We start from the raw sequence: 21,995 nt of genomic DNA, 5'->3' as shown, positions 1-21,995 counted from the left end.
CGGAAGAGAGTCAACAGAATGGTGATGGAGAAGAGTCTACAACTCAGAAAGCAAATACTAATCTCAACATCTCTGTATCAGACAAAACAAAAGCTGCGCCAAGGAAAGTGGTCGGAGCAAATGCAAAACCGGCTGGAGATTCAGTGAAGCCAAAGTCTAAGCAGCAAGAAACTCAGGGTGGTGGTAATGTTAGAATGGCTAAGCCTAATGCAGTTTCTCGGTGGATTCCTTCAAACAAGGGCTCGTATAAAGACTCTATGCATGTAGCGTACCCTCCGACGAGGACAAACAGTGCTCCTGCTTCGATTACCACGTCTGTCAAGGATAGTAAAAGAGCTACATCGCCTGACGGCGTGGTGACAAAGGACGCTAAGACTAAGTATCTGAGAGCGACTGTTTCTTCGTCGGATATTATGAGGAGTCGGACTCCAATTTGGTTGTCACCAGATTCTAGCCCAAAGGATAAGCCGCCTTCTCTACCTGTCTCTCCACAGCATGCGCCTCCACCACCTCAGCATCCACCTGCAACTCCAGCTCTGCCTTCTCTAGCCAGTGAGGCTACGCAAGTTTCACAAGCGGCTGCATCACCTCCTCCACCGCCACCTCCACCACCACCACTGCCTAGTTATTCTTCACATAGACAAAATGAGAGCTACTCTCAAACATCTCATATACCGGAACCACCTCCATTTCCATCTGAGAGACTAAACAGTGGAACCACGTTGCCACCACCACCACCTCCTCCTCCTTCTGCACCACCACCACCTCCTCCTTTTGCATCTGAGAAACCAAACAATCGAACTGTGTTGCAACCGTCTCTTCCTTGGAAGTCTGTGTATACTTCGACTTTGGCAACTTCTACGGCATGTTCTACTTCTCAACCTCCTCCACCACCGCCTCCACCACCGTGGAAGCCTGGGTATGCTTCGATTCTTGAAACTCATGAGGAAGGCTCTACGTCTTGCAATTCTCCACCACCTCCACCGCCACCACCACCACCACCACCTCCTCCTTTTAGTTCATCAAATACAACTAAATCCAGTGGAGGTCACATTCCTACTCCTCCCCCGTTGCCTTATATGAGTATTGCACCTTCGCCATCACCCAAGACGTCTCTTATTAACGGTTTTTCTGCTGCTCCTCCACCTCCACCACCACCTCCTCCTCCTCCTCCTTTTAGTAAAGCACATTCAGTCCCTCTCCCTCCACCTCCGCCACCAAGTTATGGATCTCCAACTGCTCCTCCTTTTGGTCACGTAGGTTCAGTTCCTCCTACTCCACAGCCACCGAGTCATGGAGCCCCTCCTCCACCACCTCCGCCACCATCACCACCTCCTTTTGGTCACGTAGGTTCAATTCCTCAACCACCGAGTCATGGAGCCCCTCCACCACCTCCGCCACCACCATCACCACCTCCTTTTGGTCACGTAGGTTCAATTCCTCAACCACCGAGTCATGGAGCCCCTCCTCCACCACCTCCGCCACCACCAGGACCTCCTTTTGGTCACGTAGGTTCAATTCCTCAACCACCGAGTCATGGAGCCCCTCCTCCACCACCTCCGCCACCACCAGGACCTCCTTTTGGTCACGTAGGTTCAATTCCTCAACCACCGAGTCATGGAGCCCCTCCTCCACCACCTCCGCCACCACCAGGACCTCCTTTTGGTCACGTAGGTTCAATTCCTCAACCACCGAGTCATGGAGCCCCTCCTCCACCACCTCCGCCACCACCAGGACCTCCTTTTGGTCACGTAGGTTCAATTCCTCAACCACCGAGTCATGGAGCCCCTCCTCCACCACCTCCGCCACCACCAGGACCTCCTTTTGGTCACGTAGGTTCAATTCCTCAACCACCGAGTCATGGAGCCCCTCCTCCACCACCTCCGCCACCACCAGGACCTCCTTTTGGTCACGTAGGTTCAATTCCTCAACCACCGAGTCATGGAGCCCCTCCTCCACCACCTCCGCCACCACCACCACCTCCATTTGGTAAAACTTCACCTCCTCCACCACCACCTCCATTTGGATCTACTAGACCTCCACCACGCGTGGAGGAGCCCCTCCCCCTCCCCCGCCTCCTGGTGGTAGAGCTCCTGGACCTCCCCCTCCACCGCCTCCAGGTGGTCGTGCTCCTGGTCCACCTCCACCTCCTGGACCAAGACCTCCTGGTGGACCTCCTCCACCTCCTGGACCTAGACCTCCTGGTGCACCTCCAGATCTGAAGGGTGCAGGAAGAGGGCGTGGTCTTGCACGTCCAGGTTTGGGGTCTTCAGCTCCAAAAAAGTCTTCTCTGAAGCCTTTACACTGGGTTAAAGTAACAAGGGCCTTGCAAGGAAGCTTATGGGACGAGTTACAGAGACAAGGACAAACGTATTGCACTTACTTTACATTCCTCTTTTTTTATATATATAATTTTTTCTGTGTTATTGATCATCATGTTTTCTTCGTTTCTGCTAGTGCACCTGAGTTTGATGTATCAGAAATAGAGACCCTTTTCTCTGCTATAGTGCCAAAGCCGGTTGATAAAGCTGGAGGTCGAAGAAAATCGGTTGGGGCAAAACCTGAAAAAATTCAACTGGTAATGTTAAATATGCTAAATACTTTGTTGTGACCAGATAACTTACTCTTTTTCTCAGTGGAGACTTTGGTCACATGCCTGGAATCTGAGCATCACCTGCTGTAAAAGATAATTATATTTCACTCTGTTTGACTTATGGTTTTTTCTTATGATTTTCAGATTGATCTTAGGAGAGCCAATAACACAGAAATTATGCTTACGAAAGTTAAGATGCCGCTTCCTGATATGATGGTAAGCTCCAAACCTACTTTAGTGGAGTACAAATATGATCATTGTTCACAATTGTCTTTGCATCAACCAGGCTGCAGTTCTGGCAATGGATGATACTGTACTAGATATTGATCAAATAGAGAATCTTATAAAGTTTTGTCCAACCAAGGAAGAGATGGAACTTCTTAAGGTATTGACCTGTCTCTTTTATTTTGGTTATCTCTTGTGTGGAAATGTATCATTTTTCTTGGTTATCATTATTCACTTGTTTACACGAGACCTCAATCTTGGTTGTTATTGACTGTTTTGCTGTAGAACTACACTGGTGACAAGGCAACCTTGGGAAAGTGTGAGCAGGTCTGTTTGAATCTTAAAGATAGTTGTAAACTTTTAACAATCTCCTTAGCTAATGCGTTTTGGTCTCTTATCATTTGGTTACCGCAGTACTTCCTAGAGCTAATGAAGGTGCCACGAGTAGAATCGAAGATGAGAGTGTTTTCCTTCAAGATTCAATTCGGCACTCAGGTCCGGTGGCGTTACTGTTATTGAATTAGTGTCTATGTAGTTTTGAATTTAGTGGTCTTATTGTTAATGATGATCTCTGTGCAGATAAAAGAATTCAAAAAAAGTTTAAATGCGGTAAATTCTGCTTGTGATGAGGTCAGATGCTTGCAAGAACTTAACTCTAATATTCTCTTTAGTCCATATATATTTCTCTTTCTTAGACTTTTTCTCCTCATTGCTTGTTCATCAGGTTCGTACTTCACAAAAGCTAAAAGAGATTATGAAAAAGATTCTTTATCTTGGGAACACATTGAACCAAGGAACTGCGAGGGGTAAGATTTATCTGTTCAATGTGGGCTTGATCCAAGAATGGTGCCTTTGTTACCTGTTTTGTCTGAACGCATATCCTTTGTGGTTAATAAAAACCATTGTTCTGCTTTCTGTGCAGGCGCTGCAGTGGGATTCAAGTTGGACAGTTTATTAAAACTAAGCGACACACGTGCTGCTAACAGCAAGATGACTCTCATGCACTATCTTTGCAAGGTAAAAAGCACAATCTCAAAAAGCAGTCTTTTAGGTTCTTCTGTTGAGGGTTGTTTTTAGAAAATGGTCTGAACATCTCTTTCTACAGGTCCTTGCTTCCAAGGGATCAGATCTACTGGACTTCCATAAGGATCTTGGAAGTCTTGAATCAGCTTCAAAGGTTTGCCTTTGTGGCTTTGTGCTTTATCTTTCCTCTATTCCTTGGTTGTCATTGGCTCAATCATTTGATTTTTTTGTTGATTCAGATACAATTGAAGTCGCTGGCGGAGGAAATGCAAGCTATTATCAAAGGGTTGGAGAAACTGAACCAGGAGCTCACTGCATCGGAAAGTGATGGTCCTGTTTCTGAAGTTTTCCGTAAAGTATGTTTTTCTTCATATTTCATGAATTTTAGATGTTTTTTAAGACTTAACTACTTCCGGATGCTAAAATCTAGTTTTATGTTTTTGATAACAGACATTGAAGGACTTCATTTCCGTTGCTACTACTGAAGTGGCAACTGTATCGAGTCTTTACTCGGTCGTGGTAATTTTTCAACCTCTACTAGATCCCAAAAGGTCTTACATGTGACAATACCTTTGATCCTGAAGTAATCTTTATTTGTCTTTTTAATGGACAGGGCAATAATGCTGATGCACTTGCATATTATTTTGGAGAAGATCCCAAACGTTGTCCATTTGAACAAGGTTTGCATAATGTTGATACATTAGAACGTTGTTCATTGTTATTATATTAGCTAGTTAATAACAACACCTGGGTGATGGATTGCTGCAGTTACTGCGACCCTCTTGAATTTTATAAGGCTATTCAAGAAAGCACACGAAGAGAACATCAAGCAAGATGAATTGGAGAAGAAGAAAGCAGCCAAGGAAGCAGAAATGGAGAAGGCGAAAGGAGTCAGTCTCACAAAGAAACCAGTTGATGATAGCTGACCCAACAAAAAAAAACTTTAAAATCTTATTTTTGCAAAAATCCGCCTTCAAGTGAAGAAGCAAAGGTGGTGGGTTGTTGATGCCAGTGGAGGTGGTGCTGTTCAAGTAACCTTTCCGCCTGAGTGGCACAGGGCGGTTAAAACTGGCTCGGGTCCTGGGGCGGGCTATCGAGGGAACCATTCAAGGATATATAAGAAGGCAGGTCTTTACACCACTCCCACGTTACACGACTGACTCCACATTGATTAAATTCTAACTTGTAAATTAGGATTCTTTCCTGCCAGGACTTTTGATAGGTTGAAGTGTTGTATAGGTTCCAGGTTAGAGAGATAGAGATGTAGAGCATTTTATCTTTTGCTTAGTGTGTAACTTTGTATCGTACCACAATATCATCATTGTTCTTTCTAGGTTAGTAGGATCCAGACGAATGAGAAAAACTAATTATCAGAATCTTTTCTCACAAGTATTCGTAAGAACGATATGGTTCTGTCTGACTCGAGATGATTATCTGACCATAAAATGTCTGTCTCCGTACTAGCAACTTTTAGATGTGTCATGTTTGAAGCTAGGCCTGAGCATTTTAACCTGGATCCAAAAACCGAACCGGAACTGATCTGGAAAGAACCAGAACCGAAACGAATCGATCCCAATAGATCCGGATCCGAAAAAACCCGACCAGAATAGATCCGATCCGATAAACACGATTTGTATCCGACTTAAAAACATGTATATAAAACTATGATTTTTTGTGGTTTATTTTATATATATTATTTTATGATTTAGTTGAATTATATTTTGTTAACAACATCCCCTTATATATTAAAATAGAAGCATTATAACATTTTTTTGTAGTCACGTGTCATCACCACAATTATTCTTAGAATCTTTAGAAAAATGTTGGTCTATGAAAATATATAATAAGCTTTTTATTAAACTAATTATAACTTAATTATTAATATTCTTCATTGTTTCCTTAAATAAAAATAACAGAATTACCAAATGTAATGTGGCTAAAGTATATATGGTAATGAATGATTTTGAAGATTTGATAAAAATTAGTGTATCTTCTATCATATTTGCATAATTTTAAAATATTAAAATAAATTAAAAAATCACAATTAACTATATAGTAAAAATTTAGATTTTTTTGTATATGTTATATTTTAAAACTTTTAAAAACGACTATAAATGACTAAAATTGTTAAAAAATCTCACATTGAAATTTTTTGATTCTTGGTTTACTTTTTTTGCTATAACAAGATATAAATGATTACAAAATTATATAATAAGAAGTCTCATTTAATAAATATTAAGATATTAATATTGTTTAAAATAAATTATGTACCATATAAAAATACATATGTATTTTAACTTCGAAATCTGCTTTGATTTTTTTTGATAAAAATTTTGAACAAATATTGACAACTTAATATTTAGTTTTAAAAATTTTCATAATATTTTGAAAATTATAAATGACTAAAACTATTAAACATCCCACAAAATCAATTTGTTATCAGTGATTCAAAATTTTTGTTATAAAAAATACAAATTATCAAAAAACAATATGAGTATAAAATATTATTTAACAGATATCAATATTAAAAATGTATTATATATTTATGTTAATATCATTAAAATTCTAATTTTATATCATATAAAATAGAAAAAGTGTTTGTTTGAATTAATAAAATTTATTTATGTGTTTGCACCAATTTAATCATATATGTAATAGTTACTGAATTTTTAATTATCAATATATATATATATATATATATTATTTAATAATATATAAAAGATCATATAATACGTAAAACTAATTTATATATAATATTTATCCCGCACAAGGCGCTGATCTTAACTTAGTTTGTTATTATTGTGTAACATTTTTAAGTAATATGAAGCTTTAAAATGTAAAATTTAGAGTTTAAAAATGTTTTATTTTAATTATTAATAGTTTTATTTAAATTATTTTATAAAATTTTAAATATATATGACAAAAATCGACTAAATTTGATGGAGTTAGGTATGTCATTTCCTTTTCAGATCTTAAATACCCGAACCCGATCTGGACCCGAAAAATTACGGATATTTTATGGGTATTTTAATTATAGACCCGAACAGATCCGGACCTGAGAATAACTAATCCGAACCGAAAATTTCTAAGTACCCATTGAATCTAAATATTTAGGACCCGAAAAGAACCAGCCGGAATCGGATCCGAAGACCGGAACGCTCGGGCGTATTTGAAAAACTATATGGAAGCAGATTGTGATCTTGCGTAGGTAGGCCCAAAACACCGATAAGGAATGGCCCATATTAAGAAGCCCACTGGGAAATTCGTTAAAGTCGTTTTATAAGCAGAGGATAAGGAGAAAGTGAGAAACATGGGAGTTGTTAACGATGACGAGAGTTTTTTCTTTTTCTTTTTTGTCGTCTTACGAGAGTATTAATAATTGTCTGTTCTAACTGGAAAAAAAACGAGTGGAAAATATTTGATCAAAAAAAAAAAACGAGTGGAAAATAAATAAAATCAGTAAAAAAGAAAGTTGAAGTAAGATAGCGTACTAATTACTGAGATACGACACGTGAGTATACGTATTCATGTTAAGTACGGAATTAACTGAGGGGTGAGATTTCAGATTCATCTGAAGTATGTACGTATCTGTAATTAGCAAAATACAAAACTTATTTCGAGTGTTTTAGGGGTTTGGGAATCTGGTTGTGAAAGGCAAACTCGAGTTAATCAACTTTTATTTCGTTATTATCCAAACTTCAAAATGGGCATTTAATGTATTACATAAGTGATTATGAAAGATGTTGTGTGGAACTCAAATTCATCTTTTTGTAGTAGATCACATTAAACACGTGACTACTTCATTCTGATTAGTGCTTACTACTGTAAATTGTTTTTATAAACCCCAGATTAATTAGTTTTGTACAACTCTTACCTACAATCATATTATCAATCATTTATTCTATTTCTGCTATCTTATTCTGTGGTCTATCAGTTTGATAAAGGTATCAGCAGTTATTATCATGACCGGTTTTATTTTATAAATATGTAAACTATATTCTTAGTCAAAAGTATATAGACTTCAAGATAATAATAGTGAGAAACTGCTCAAAGTATGATATTAGTATACGTGTATATGTACATTTCATACATCACGCGTAACAACTTTATAACAGAATAGATTCTTCATGAGGAAAATGAAAGAGAATCGATAAGCAACGAAACTACTTAGATGATCCCTTTACTTCAAAAGCAGATGGAATAAAAAGTGTTGTTCATGTGTTGGAGTGTTTAAAGAATATTGATTTAGTTCTTTAAAACAGTAATTACATACATGATAACATTCATTTGTTGCGTGGAATTTTTGCTTCATTTTCATGGAAATTTTGTTTTTAAAGATATTTATTAACTAAAGGAAAGATAAGTATATGATATATCCCCACTATCTTATAGTAGATGTACGAATATACATAATGACATGAAATTGTCGGAAACCTAACTTCTGGCGTCTCACATTATGGGATCTGCTTTTGTTTGGAAAGTTTACGTCGAAAATAAGTTCCTTATGCGACTGTACGTTCGGTTCAAATTCAGTACTAGACTAATATATGCGTTAGAGCAAGTTAATATATATATATATATATATCAGAAAAGAAGTTTACGTCGACAATAAGTTCAGACTTCAGATAGCTAGTTCAGAAAATAAGTTCCTTATGCGACTGTACGTTCAGTATGAACATGAATACTAAGCTAGCTAGCTAGGTTTCACAGCGTTACAAACGTCTGCTATTTTATGAGCGACTTGAAACGTGAACATTTTGGCGACAACGGCAGCAAAAGAAAGTGGTTAATTATATGTTTGATTAGACACTATTTGTAGAAATAGTAGGTAGTTTTCATGTTCTTCCTTTTAAAATATAGAAATTATTTGATATATGTGATTCTATAATGCTAGCCATGTTTAGTCATTGTATCATAATTCATACATATGTTATGTCATCGGTGCATGCGGTCTATATGCGCGAGTATGCATTGTGCTTTTATATTAACTCAGGCCGGCCGTGAAATTTTAGGGACTACGGCGGTCAAGTAAAGATTTCAATAATTTTCTTTTTACAAATACGAGATCGTATGTCTATAAATTTAGGGGTCTATGTCTATGTAATTTTTTTCAAAAGGTTAAAAGGTTTGGAGCCTAGAAACCAATGTTTCATTCGGTACCTGGTCAAACTATACTACTCATGTATATGGATTGCTTCATCATAAAAACCGAAAAAATGATATGACATATGAATAATTTCATAAAACAAGGTTTACTGTAAAGCGATTCGTAACTATATATTTTGGTGAAGCCAAAAACCATATACCTTGATTACAATTCACAGATTTGAGCATTTAAATGAAAGAGTATAGTATTGTTTTTGTCAAAAAAGAGAGTATAGTATTGCACTGAACTCATAGTTCTTGATTTTGTTCACCATAATGCATGTAAACTTTCGAAAAAAAAAAAATTAACGAAATTAGTTGCTGTATCCTTTCTCTCTAATATCAAGTTTCAGTTGAGTAAAATAATTTAAAAACACACTAAAGAGTATGAGGTTGTGATATAATAATCTATACAAACTTAGCACACCACGCTAAAAGGAAAAAAAATAAAAAACACTTTGCGAAGTTCTTACATGTGACCTAAGATAATGAATTTTTGAGTCTTCAGTAACTCCAGAATGGTTCAAGATCAACCGGAACGGTAGAGGAAGACGGAACTTCTTGATGATCAAATGCTTTCCTCCCAAATTCAATATCGGTATTAGAAACTCCAGTTTCCTGCGAGATACTCAACGTTTTGAAGCTCTGCCTTCTGTTATTCTCAAACATCCCTTGAGAAACCGATTGTTCTTGAGCAAGAACCGGATCAGAAACATGGAGAGAGTGAGGTTGGTATAGTGGAATAGAGCTAAGGGCAGGGTTGTTGCTGAAGTAATTAAGTAATGTTCCTCTGGTTTCAGTTTGGTTGGAGAAGCAGGGCACGTAAGTCGGGTCGTTCTTGGTTTTGTCATTGTTATATGGTGAAGAATCGGTTAAAGGTGGTAAACTAGAACCTCCATAAGAACCGATTTGTATTAAAGTCGAAATAGGGATCTTCTTGCCTCCAGCAGTTTTATGAAACACTCTACATATCACCCATTCATTCTGCCAAAATGGATTCAAACCAAAAAATCTATCAAACAAAGCAAGAAACAGAGCAAAGAAACAGAGCAAAGCTTGGAGTTTAGGTTTACCTTGGCGGTTTTGGGCAAATTGTGAGGAGAGAGTTTCCCATCAAGCCTATACTCATGCATCACCCAGTTTGTTTTCTGCCCTTTTGGAGCTCTTCCTCTGTAGAAAACAAGTGTTTTCTTCATACCAACTAGTGATTTGCCTCTGAAAATCTCCTTGTCCTTCCCTGTTGCCTTCCAATAACCGGCTTGAGTTGCCCGGTTAGTCCTCAAACCGGTTGGATACTTTCTATCCCTCACACAGAAGAAGTACCATTCTTTCTCACCCATTTTTGCTTTATCTATTAACCAAAACAAACACCAAAACAAATCATATTTAGATCAAGAACAAATGATATTTTACATTCATAGCATAATTAACCGGCGCTAAAAAAGGACACGAAGAACAAGTCCAACACACATAAGAATCTAAAAAAAAATGATATTTAGATCAGAGATGTTAAAATAAACTTGGTTTGTTATAACCTACATGGCAACTCCCATGGCTCAGCTTTGTTCAAATCCACCTCACCAATAGTTTTAGCTGAGAAATCAATGTTGAGAACCTTTTTGTGAAGATAGTGGGTTATGAGTTCTTCATCTGTTGGATGAAACCTAAACCCAGGAGGCAAAACCATCTGCTCATCATCTTCCTTGTGAAACCCACCAAAAGTTTCCATCTTTCTCTATCACCCAAGAAACCTTAAACCCTAAAAGAAAAGCAAATATCTGATCCAGCAACAAAAACAAAACCTTATTTGATAGAAAAGTTGTGTTTCTCAAAAGTTTTTTTTTTTATTTGATCTTGAATGCAAGATTGGTTCAGAGAATATATATAGATATAAATGTAGAGAGAGAGAGTAGATGTGAAAAGAGAAGTTATGCAGAGGAACTAAAAAAAGGGAACTAAATGGAACTCGAAAGGTAGAATTCTTTTGACGAAAATGATCCTTTTTCTCAATATACAAATTTTATGTGTATGAAATAAAATAAAAATAATTATATATCCATATTTTGTGAGGGGGGGAAGATACGTAGCATGTAACGCAACTTGGCTAGGTTGTTTAGCACTTTCCCTTTTTAAAAAGAAAGAAACCTTTTCTGCTTTAAAAAAAATGCAATTGTTATTTAAATGAAATTGATAAAACTATATTCGGATATATTAATTAATAGACTTGACTTAGTTTTTGCCTTTTTGGTTCTTTGAATAATTGAATATAACGCGTCGAGATTTGAGAATAATTATAATTAACGTTAGAATGAAATTTCATTTTTTTCGTTGTTAAGTTATACAATGAATAATGGCAGACTTTCAGTGAGTAAAATTAAATTATGAAGTTGTGTTTATGTGATTCAAGAGATTTATGATTGTAAGCGTTTTCGGAATTCATCAAATTCATTGATTTTTTAAAAACGTTGACGAAGAGGACAGTGCATGTCATTACAAGTAATTAATTGTTGAAGTTCTGATGACTCGACATCATTTATTAAAATTCCATAATATTTTAATATTAATTAGTTTTTTAATTACAGCTCGCCAGAAAGGCATGAATATGATTGACAACAAATGGTGTTTCTGCGGTTACTATTAGGGTTCTTTAATTTTGTTTGATTATCTGTCAAATGGGTGTTATTTTACTGTTGACTAACGGTGCCTAACGAGGTAAAAAAGGTCAAAACTGACTTATAATGTTCATTGTTTTAAGAGTAATATAATCTCCTCTTTTTTCGAGAATTTTTATTATAAATTGTTTAAAATCTGTCTAAAAACTTTCAGGTGTATCAAGGTGAGGCAAAAAAAAAAGAAGAAGGTGAGGTGGATGCTTCCATTATGCACAGAATAATTAGAAATTTTCAAAGGTGTATTCTTTACTTTAGTGACCTAGTATATTCCCTCAAATAAAATAGAATAAAATATTTTTCATTTATTAAACCAAATATTGGGGGTGGCAGATGATAATGCATGTAGTTTCGGATAGAAAAACAAAATACGTATCATACCGTATATCTGTACATACATAGTAGATACGGAAACCATATACGTTTAGCATGAACTATCAAAGTTATTTTTCTGTAAAAAGCTTTACCCCGTTAAAGTAAGTACCAATCGTAATAGGCTTCTTCTTTTCTAAAAAGGTGATAATCCCTACGATCTTATAAGAAAATCTTTAATTAATCTCATTCTAATTTTAAAGCCAGGAGTAATGACAAACTTGTCTGGCAAAATAGTGGATCAGACGATAATATTCTAATCAACAAATCGTGGGGTGAGGAAAGAACAGATCCAATAAGATTTGGTCGTCTAATAAATTAACATTCTATTTATAGAAAATGTTGCAAATTAGGTTGGTACGAAAGCTACTAATATTTCTATTTAAGGAAATAGATCTAATAAGACAAGACCACGTGTATGGCTGTTTCTCGAGTGATCCCAAAGACTTCCGGTCATTAGCATAGTCAACTTGTCCACATCTGCAACGTCATGCCGATTCTAATCAGTAATCACACATAAACAATGTTAGATGCCAGCTATTAACCAGTTAGTAATTGACACGTTGTGTAAATGAAAGCTAATCAAGGAATTACCGATGCAGCGATGGTTGACCTTGTTTGCGAAGCACTGCTCTGGAGTTACATGGCCGTTGGTGGCTGCGAGAGCCAATTAATTAAGAGCGTAGCCGTTCTTGGTGTGCATCTCTTTGAACGTACAAAGAAAAAAAAGAAGAAGAGTACATATGGCCAACAATACGTGAGATTTAGACGAGATGGATAAAGTAAACACTATAGGAAATGATGTAAGACTGACTAGACGTATTGCACTATATCCATGTTGTACATAATAGACGCATATTTTACACATTTTATGAGTCTTGGTGATGATTCCGATCGGTATCAAAACGTATAGTAGCTCATAATCTTTAAAGATTTCAGATCTACTAGACAATGAATCTAAAATGTATTGTTATTGGATCAAATATTTGAAAAGATCATATATACATGTGTGCATGATAAGTGATAGCTTTTCAAGTTTTCTACCGTTTTATGCAGGTTTTGTTACTATAGTGTATGTATGAGTGTGTCAAAAATGATTCTTAAATTGTGATTTTTGTATATTTTACAATTTTAACTTCTGTTTGAGGAATAGAGATTGGCACAGCCATATATATATTAGATCTCTGAAGTATGGCCGATGAATGTGTTCTTCATCAAATAATTAAAGAAGAGAAGAAAAAAAGATAGTTAACTCTTTTTTTTTTTTTAACTTAAAGATAGTTACCTCTTGCTAAGAAAAAGGGAACTTGTAACCTGTTATTACAGCATGTTTAATTATTCAAATACAACCTGATAAAGAAGAAGTAAAGAAAGGTGTTGTCTGGTATATCACATGCATATATTGCAATATAGTTAAAAAGAGATAAGTATTTGGGAACTTCATATTATTATTATAAAACATTATATATTACTACAAGATACCAAAAATGAAAATTGTCTGGCTTAGAACAAAGCCGGCCCATGTGATATTCCTGGTACAAAACGAAAAAGAGAATGATATATGTATATATGGATAAACCTAAACCACTTAAGAAAACCTAATTCAAGCTGTAACACTATTATATTGTTTACTGGCCTAATTAGGCTACATTGCATATAACTGAACCTCACATGTACACATTTCTCATTAATGGAATACATCAGTTCTTTTTCTTCTAAGTTGGTTATCTAGAAGTTTTGAAGAAGTTTTATTTCAGGATTAGTTATTAACACTTGCTCATTCTATATTCTATTTTTACAGAAACTGAAAATAGGTTTAGAGTCTAAATAACTAGTCAGGCATAACTATGACATCAATGGGGATGTAGCTCAGATGGTAGAGCGCTCGCTTAGCATGCGAGAGGTACGGGGATCGATACCCCGCATCTCCACACCCCTTTTGTCACATTTTTTTTTTGTATTAAATCCACAAGCTCGGAGGTACCTATAACTTCATGTACATACTCAACCAAGTAGCCATTGATCAATGTTCAAATACTTGTGATCAGGTTTAAGAAAATAACACTATTCATTATAGTTAGCAATTGCTACTTTGTTCAACAAGAAACGAAAAAGCTTAAGAAAGTTTCTAAAAGGCATTGAAGAGAAATAGTTTCAGTGTTGGAAAATAAAACTTTCTATGTTTTCTTGAAAAACTTTCCACCTTTATTCCCAATTCCACTCTCTGTAAGGCTCGACCAGAGATGTGATCTAGTGTCTGGTCTCCACTGCAACTCTACCAAGTCTGAGAACAGCGCTGAGAGCAGCGGAGAGATCTCTGAATCTTTTACGTTCTTGCAAGAAACCACTTTCAGATGTTCAAGCTCATGCCAATGCAGAATCACAGATTCTAGACCTTGTGTTGTTAGCAATGAGCATCCTTCTAGATACAGAAGCTTCACTCTCCTGCAAAGCAACCAAACAATAAATATTCAAACCTCAAAACATATAGGAGGAGGATTTTTCGAATTCCAAACTAACCAAAATTCGAGCCGAAATAATTGAAAAACCGAAATTAATCGAAAATTTCAAATTTTATTCAATTTAAACAGAAAATTTAACCGAAAACCAAAAACTTTGGTAGAAAAGTTTGAAAACAAACAAACCGAAAACCGAACCGGATATTTCTTTTCGGTTTCACTTCGGCAGCGAGATTTCGACCGACCTGAACTAACCGAACCCCCAGGCCTACTCATACCAGTTCATATTCTCACTATTACCAAACCACAAAAGTATTTAAGAGGAAACAAAGTTTTTGTCAGTACCTAAGAGCCATTGCCAAGCTGAAGATATCATCATCCAATCCCCAACAGTCTTGAAAAACAATCTCCCTCGCTGCTTCACACATCTTAAACAAAGCCTTTACTGCATCCTTCTCTCTCAACTGACACTTCTCCAAGTGCAACCGCTCCAGCGCAGGACAAGAACGACTCAAACACTCACCTAGACCAAAACCACAATCAATCTTCTTACAAGAAACGAGTCTCAGCGTCTTGAGATTCTCACAATACCCAAGACCACCAAGCCACCCTGCCTCCATCTTATGATCACAAACACTAAACTCCTCAAGCATCTGACAACACTCGCCTATCTCCTTAACCCCATCAAACCCTCCTCGGCATCCAACGAGCTCAAGCTTCACAAGCCTCTTACACCCTTGAGCCACAATCATCAAACCAATATCCGAAACCAAACCAACCAATCTCAGTATCTGCAGATTCTCAAACGCACCAACCCCAAGCAGAACATTGTCACAACACTTGTGCAGTTCCAGCTCTTGCAACTTCGTACACTCTTCAGCCACACTCAACAAACCTAACTCGCTAGCGTTCGCCACCACAAGCCTCCTGAGACTAGAGCAGCCAGATGCAAGGACCCTTAACCCTCTATCAACAATTTCAGCAGACAAGGGTCTCTCCTCCTCAATAAAGTCTACACTTTGGTAACACCCAACACCCACAGTAAACGAAACTAACCCACCACACCTTCCGACAACCAAATCAACGTTGTCTAAATTAGGAAACCTAGAGACAACCCGACCAGACTCGAGAACTCCCCAATCCGACACCTTAATCGACCGTACAAGCGTACCGTGGAGTCTCAGCCATCTCTTGCAGACTAAAGACAGAGTCTTTCGGTGAGGTGAAGGGACCTTGGCGATGATTGTGAGGAGAGTGGGGTCGGATAAGAGAAGGGTGAGATCGGATTTGGGGATTCGAGGAGGAGGAGAGAGTAAGTGGTGGTGGTGGTGGTTAACCCAAAGCTCTGACCAGCTTGCTCTTCGTTTGTTCAACGGCGAAACTGGACTCGTCTCCTTCTTCTTCCCCGGAAACGACATCGTTTCGCTTCACATTCCCTGAAACCAATCGTTTCTCTGGAGGAAAATGGGTTCACTTTCCCGAGAAAGATTGAAACTTTTGACGGATTTTTTATGCAATTAAACTGGAAAGTTTGAAGCTTTGTGAAAACTTGCAATCACTTCTTTAATTTGTGATTTTTGGTTTATTTAATTTAATTAAAATTTTGTCTTTCTCTCATATGCATATAGTTGAAACCTGTCACTCTCATTGTTCCTGATCCAAAACATGAAGCACCACTAGATTTTATTAATTTATTTAATGATTTCTATTTATAGATGCTGACTAAAAGAAAAATTTCAATAAATATGGATAGAAAAGTACAAAAAAATTAAGATTAGTAAGTGGATGATGATAGCAGAACAACCTCATTCACTCACCGTTTACAATTTAGCCTCTTTTTTTTTGGGTTTGTGAGATGGAATTTATACAAAAAAAAAGGTTCAAGAACGAGGAGCAGCCATTTGTTGCTTCTTTATCCTCTCATGTGACTTCACCATACTGTCATTGCCAAAAGAGAAGAGATTACAATACTATACTGTGGTTTTGTTTCTCCAGTAAGTGGAACAAGTTATTATTTGTTTACCTGATATCATGAGGAGTGATGAACATCCACTGTGAACCTTTCTCCAATGCAAAATCAACCAACGTGTCTAGGCTTATTTTCCTGCTTACTGCGTCCTGAATATTTTGCCATAAACCGCTCTCTTTTTAGGCGTCTAAGCAGGCTAAAAAAGTATGACAACTGCATGTAATAATACGAGTGATGTGGAGATTACCATGAACACATCAAACTCGTCCATTGCTCGAATTGAGGCCTCAGTCATATCGTGAAGTGCTAATGTAAAGCCTAGAGTTGAGAAAGACCGTTCTCCACCTGCAATTTTATGACAAGAGATGGGATTTGATCAAACTCTCAAGCTGCCTAGATGATCAAATGTTTTTACAATCTTCTTTTTTAAGTCTTCAAGGGCTTTTAACCACTTAATCTCATGTGTTAAACCATGTTCAGAACACCCTTGTACTAAAGTTTCAAAATGTGAGACATGGATGTCTTAATTCAAATCGAGTAGAGAGGCAGACCTGAAAGCCCTCTGGTGTCTCGAACACCCCTGCTTGATGCATCTTGAGGCATCTTAACCTGTTGAAGAATACATATAGCATCAACCAGTTGATAAAAGTAAAAAATATAGGCACACCAGATGCAAAAATGTAGAGCATTATGGCGCAAGTTACCTCTATGGACAAAGTCTTGTCTTCATAAGAGACCTTGATTTGTCCGCTGATTCCTTTCTTTCCTAAACGTTTGTTGAATCTGCTTTGAACATCACCAATCAAAGTAAAGGTTAGAGCTAAAACCTATTCACAATAATGAATAAAGCAATTCATACCCCCAAGTTAACATGCTCGCCGTATCATACTTGTTGAGTTGGAGCTTCTTCCACCGTGAATCCACCGCATCTTTGCAGACCTGAGATTAAACAATGTTTCCCCACATTAAATAATTGGCATATATATATATATTGAAAACTTTGGATACACAAAAGTATATATATACCTTGAGTTTTTCTCGAAAGCTCTGGTAAGTTCTGCGTTTTCTCCCAATCTTGTGTTCTTTTTCCTCGAGCGTAACCCTGAGGTCATCGATTGATTCAGAGTACCTGAACACAACAAAAGATGCATGTAACGTTTAAACATGCATTCAACGGGTATAGGTACAATCACAAGGCAAAAAAAGATACGCACTTGTCACTCTCTCGCTTCAGTCTATGATTTATTCTGTTAATCTCATCACTAAGCTGAGCAGGCGTGGACCCATCCCAAGGACCTAAAGCAGTTATCTCACTCTCAGGACATATTATGGAGGCTTTCTCATTACTTTCCTGAAAATTTTAGCAAGAGAACAAGATATTAAAAGATATATGGAACAAAGAGCAATAACTGTTTATTCTTATTACCTGCCGCTTGGCTTGAAGCTCCTTATGTTTAGCTTCAGCCACTTTAATATCAGGTAAGACCTTGTCTTTCATTACATCTTCATAATGGTTCTTATCCTGAAACATAATAAAAAAACTTCAGTTTTCTAACTGCAAACACAAGTTAAGAACCAAACTCTTTAAGATGGTTGTACCGTTTCTGCTGATTCGAGCCCCGTTTCAATCTCCTTTAGCTCATTCTCTGCTTCCTCAAAGACGTCAACTTTACTCTTGGCTGACTCTAAATACAAGTTTTGGAAGAAAAAAAAGTTAATGTTGCTTGCTCAAGATGATCCAATAAAAATAAAATGTATTGTCAACATACCGATAAAGTTTTCATATGCAGCTTTAAGTTCATTAGCCTTTAGTTCAGCTTCTGTCAAGCAGTCTTGGAGCTTTTGCAGTGAGGATTCTTTCTCCTCTATCTCTTCTCGAGAGTTCTGAGAAATACAAAGAGCATTGTGAGCTTAAGGAATGATGCTATGGGGGTGGAAAGTGGTTCAAATCAATAAAACTAACCGTTATTTCTAGACGAAGTTCATCAAGACTTGAGGTAGGTGATGCTTTCGTTTCAGCAGCGACTGAGTTTTTCAGATCCTGCAACTCAAGTTCCTTTCTTGTCAAATCTTTCTCAAGTTGGGTGCATTGTCTCTGTAACATAAAGAAGAAAACATATGCAAAATGACTATTTAAGGATTGTAAAAACAAGCCAAATGTTTCAGACTAGACAGCAAAACTGGGTGACGCTTAGACAGCAGCGAGTTTACCTTCAGTCTGCGCATTTGAGGTTCAAGAGCCTCGAGATTCACCTCTGCCTCCCTTTTTTGTCTCCTGCGTTCCTGTATCTCACTTTCTTCGTTTGAAGCCTCTACTTCAAGATCCTTGATTTGGTCATCAAAATAAGCACACAATCGAGTTGGTCTTCGACCACGGGGAGGAAGAGTTGTCTGAACAGGCCCACGGGAAAACCTGAGCCAAGAATAGAGAAGAGTATAGTTATCTAGACGCAAATCTTTCTCCACATCTGTTCTTACAAATCTAACTTGCTGCTTACATTCTGTATCCATCGATAGTGAAAACCTCTTTCAAATGTGGAAGCCTTCTCTCAAAGGCAACCGTCTTGCCAACCTCATAACTCTCTGCTAGCACTTGCCTCTCCACACCCATCTGGAAATATCCAGAAACCAAAGCTAAAAATGAACACCATCACACAATGGTTGTAGGATGAGAAGCTAGTAAATAAGTAAGATTACCACATCCACTAAGACGTTAAGAACAGTATGATTCTCAGAGTTTAAGACAGAGAGAATAGTTGGGTGTTCCGTCTGAGGAACCATGTGCCTTGGTATAGTTAACCTGCATAAACCAATTACAATGATGTTCAAGCTATCCATTAATCAAAGCAGAACATAGACAAAGATAGTGGAAGTGTTTTTTTTTTCCAGATTTTAAACCTTGGTCTTGAAAAGTCATAGATGATGATCTTCAGATTGTTATAATTAGCTTCCTTTCCACAGCTTCGCAAAGTAATTAAATCTTGGTGATTGGTCACAATAAACGCGTTCAGGAGATTGCCAAGTGCTTGTTCAACAGCTGAAGCCCATTTATTACCGTTGACCAATGTCTGTAGAAAGCCCCACCATTAGAAGAACTCAAACTAAAGCAGCAGAGATTGTCTTTACACTATGTATGGTCCATTTAAGAAAACAAAGAGAAACTTACTACATGAGCACCAACAGGGCCAATAGGTGGCATTTTAAATTTGCGATGATGTCTCTCAATCGCTCTCAAAAGGGTAATGACTCTGTCCCCTCCAAATGCAGAAACCTAGCAACAGAATTTTGAAATTAATCCAACTAATCCTCGAGATTGTCATCCTCCAAAAGAGTATAAATGACATGTAAAGCACCTTATTTGTTTGATGTTTCTTGAGATCATTGATGTGCGTGTTTATGCTCCTTTGCTTCTTTTCACGGTCTCTAATCTAGAAAGCCAAAAGGTCAAACAGCTGAGTGTAAATAAATTTAAAAGACTTCAAAACATTAAGGTGGTGGTGATTCGTACCGTATCCTCTATGAGTGCTATCTCCTTCCCTATGACTGATGCTTTCTCAGTTACCATCTTCTCTTCTTCTTTCAAACTGAATTGTAATTTTATTTAATCAAATCCTTAGCGAGAAAAAAGAAGAAAATATTGAAAAAGAGGCTCAAGAGTTTAAAAAAAAAATGAAAACTATAATGACCTGAAAAGCAATGCTTTAGCCTTCTCAGCCTCTAGCTTCAACTGACTCAGGTTTTCTTCGATTTGAGATTGTTCAGCCTGCAATCATTATTAGACAGTAAGAACTATATACAACTACACACTGAGCATACAAATGAAAGAGGACCTGTGTGCTTCTTATAGTCATCTCATCGATATCTTTGATCTGCCGTTCAAGCCTCACAACACGATCCTTAATCCTCTGGATGTTACTGCACTTATGACGGTGGTCTTCTTCTAGAGCAACCTTCTCTCTTGTAGCCTGCTTAAAAATATTACATCAACCAAAGGTAATTTCTAAAGCTAACTATGAGATATTTTAAAAACTAATTTTTCAACATACCGTCTTGACTGATTGCCGCAAACACTCTATCTCTCTTTTCACTGCAGTTGATTCATCCATCAGGCATGTAACTTGAGCTTTCTTATTGGTCAGCTTCTCCCTTAAAGACTCCACCTCACCCTACATAAATGGTCAGCTATAATCAGCATCAGGATAAGGAACTAAAGCCATCAAATTTAAGGTAATATATAAAGGACATGTTACTTACTAGTTTCTGATCGATTTTATCTTGACAAGTAGGCACTCGTTCTCTGAGTTTCATAAGCTTCTCACTCTGTTCCTTGAGCTCCCTATCCACATCATAGACCCAAGACCAAGCTAGTTTCTTTTTCAAAAGCTGCAACTGTTGATATATTTCTTCAAATTTTTCCATAGTCTTTATCTTCCCAAGCAACTCACTGATCTCTTGCTCTACTGGCTTTATCGTCTCCTCCAATTCATCCATAAGAGAACTTGCAGCTTTCAACTTTGTGTCAACACCAAGAAGGAGGTCATCGACTTGCTGAAGAAGGGTTGCTTTATAAAAGAACTACAAAACAATAGCTTTCAGCACAATATTACCAAAAAAAATAAAAAGATTTACATCAATGCATACTGATGAACTGGATATACCTTGAATTTATCTTTGTCATTTCCAGAATGTAGAAACTCCCTGCTCTTGTCTTGACTCATTATCACACATGGATTCTCAACATCAATCTAAATCAAAGAAAGTACAATGTAGATCCAATGAATAGGTATCAAATACCAACAATAACACTTAAACCTGGAAATAGCATATATATATATATCAAGGAAATAGCATATATATAATCAAAGAGTAGAGCTCACATTGTAATGCTCAACTAGTTCACGTAGCTCCTCTTTCCTATTTGATATTTTCCTCCCTGCACGACACAAGTTGCAGAGAAAAATTAAGCAAAAATCCTCTTGAATCAATTAGTTGACCAATGGAAAATCTAGAACATAGGCTAGTAAATCATTGGCATATGGCTCCCAAAATTTTACTAAAAAATTTAAGGCTCCAAATTTGTAAAAAAAATTATATAAACCATTACTAAATTGTCTATAGCCTCCAAAATCTCATGGCCGATTCTGAACATAGATTAGTAAAGCATTGGCCTATGGCTTCCAAAATTTTACGAACAAATTTAAGTTATCAAATTTGTAAAAAAAAAAAATTTATTCAAACCATTACTAAATCGTCTACAGCCTTTAAAATCTCAGGATCGGCCACATAGTAAGACTTGAAACACATACCATGAGAGACAAAGTGTATGTTAAGCCACACAAGATTATTAAATTGTTACTTAATTAATTGTCTATTAGCATAAATAAATGATTAACCTTGATGATCCTTGAGAACTGTAGAACTAGCGGAATGAGAGATCCTGCGCTCGATAACGAGAGTATCACCATAGCTTTCTCTAGGGTTTCTTCGTGCGAGGAGTGGGGGGAGAGAGTTCATGAGGTGAAGGTATGCATTGGCGGGAA

The 21,995-nt window shown here is 37.1% G+C and overlaps 3 protein-coding genes, 1 non-coding gene and 1 pseudogene across 4 annotated transcripts; 2 read left to right on the top strand and 3 right to left on the bottom strand.

Moving 5' to 3' along the window:
• LOC106326933 overlaps positions 1–5,261 on the top strand; it is an 8,266-nt pseudogene extending 3,005 nt beyond the window's left edge.
• A 4,062-nt stretch (positions 5,262–9,323) lies between these two features.
• On the bottom strand, positions 9,324–10,870 carry LOC106325190 (NAC domain-containing protein 100-like). Its single transcript, XM_013763217.1, has 3 exons — positions 10,526–10,870; positions 10,060–10,337; positions 9,324–9,970 (listed from the first exon to the last, which is right to left on the bottom strand). Exons 1-3 carry the CDS (start codon positions 10,713–10,715, stop codon positions 9,491–9,493), a joined length of 948 nt encoding a protein of 315 aa, XP_013618671.1. The 5' UTR covers positions 10,716–10,870; the 3' UTR covers positions 9,324–9,490.
• A 3,015-nt stretch (positions 10,871–13,885) lies between these two features.
• Positions 13,886–13,958, top strand: TRNAA-AGC. The gene has a single exon. It is a non-coding gene; the product is annotated as a tRNA-Ala (tRNA).
• A 94-nt stretch (positions 13,959–14,052) lies between these two features.
• Positions 14,053–16,061, bottom strand: LOC106318742 (F-box protein At5g07670-like). Its single transcript, XM_013756859.1, has 2 exons — positions 14,832–16,061; positions 14,053–14,472 (listed from the first exon to the last, which is right to left on the bottom strand). Exons 1-2 carry the CDS (start codon positions 15,902–15,904, stop codon positions 14,205–14,207), a joined length of 1,341 nt encoding a protein of 446 aa, XP_013612313.1. The 5' UTR covers positions 15,905–16,061; the 3' UTR covers positions 14,053–14,204.
• A 31-nt stretch (positions 16,062–16,092) lies between these two features.
• On the bottom strand, positions 16,093–21,969 carry LOC106323145 (structural maintenance of chromosomes protein 6A-like). Its single transcript, XM_013761308.1, has 27 exons — positions 21,849–21,969; positions 21,333–21,388; positions 21,114–21,200; positions 20,710–21,030; positions 20,502–20,621; positions 20,286–20,420; positions 20,142–20,218; positions 19,964–20,039; positions 19,809–19,883; positions 19,622–19,726; positions 19,354–19,523; positions 19,153–19,255; positions 18,954–19,066; positions 18,667–18,868; positions 18,419–18,550; positions 18,225–18,339; positions 18,055–18,140; positions 17,882–17,977; positions 17,670–17,806; positions 17,482–17,584; positions 17,315–17,394; positions 17,160–17,238; positions 17,007–17,064; positions 16,703–16,800; positions 16,510–16,604; positions 16,304–16,424; positions 16,093–16,139 (listed from the first exon to the last, which is right to left on the bottom strand). Exons 1-26 carry the CDS (start codon positions 21,967–21,969, stop codon positions 16,367–16,369), a joined length of 2,898 nt encoding a protein of 965 aa, XP_013616762.1. The 3' UTR covers positions 16,093–16,139; positions 16,304–16,366.
• Between the last annotated feature and the right edge of the window lie 26 nt (positions 21,970–21,995).

This window comes from Brassica oleracea, chromosome C2 (assembly GCF_000695525.1).
Source record: "Brassica oleracea var. oleracea cultivar TO1000 chromosome C2, BOL, whole genome shotgun sequence".
In the NCBI taxonomy this organism is placed as follows: domain Eukaryota; kingdom Viridiplantae; phylum Streptophyta; class Magnoliopsida; order Brassicales; family Brassicaceae; genus Brassica; species Brassica oleracea.
The sequence above is the reverse complement of the archived record's forward strand: the minus strand, read 5'-3'. Positions and strand labels throughout refer to the sequence as shown.

Coding starts and splice junctions, on each gene's coding strand:
- LOC106325190 (XM_013763217.1), bottom strand. CDS start 10,715: ATGGAAACTTTTGGTGGGTTTCACAAGGAAGATGATGAGCAGATGGTT. Junction 10,338..10,525: donor TGAGCCATGGGAGTTGCCAT/GTAGGTTATAAC, acceptor TTTGGTTAATAG/ATAAAGCAAAAATGGGTGAG. Junction 9,971..10,059: donor ATTTGCCCAAAACCGCCAAG/GTAAACCTAAAC, acceptor CCATTTTGGCAG/AATGAATGGGTGATATGTAG.
- LOC106323145 (XM_013761308.1), bottom strand. CDS start 21,969: ATGAACTCTCTCCCCCCACTCCTCGCACGAAGAAACCCTAGAGAAAGC. Junction 18,141..18,224: donor TGCATATGAAAACTTTATCG/GTATGTTGACAA, acceptor ACTTGTATTTAG/AGTCAGCCAAGAGTAAAGTT. Junction 16,605..16,702: donor ACGAGTTTGATGTGTTCATG/GTAATCTCCACA, acceptor CAAAATATTCAG/GACGCAGTAAGCAGGAAAAT.
- LOC106318742 (XM_013756859.1), bottom strand. CDS start 15,904: ATGTCGTTTCCGGGGAAGAAGAAGGAGACGAGTCCAGTTTCGCCGTTG. Junction 14,473..14,831: donor AGCTTGGCAATGGCTCTTAG/GTACTGACAAAA, acceptor GTTGCTTTGCAG/GAGAGTGAAGCTTCTGTATC.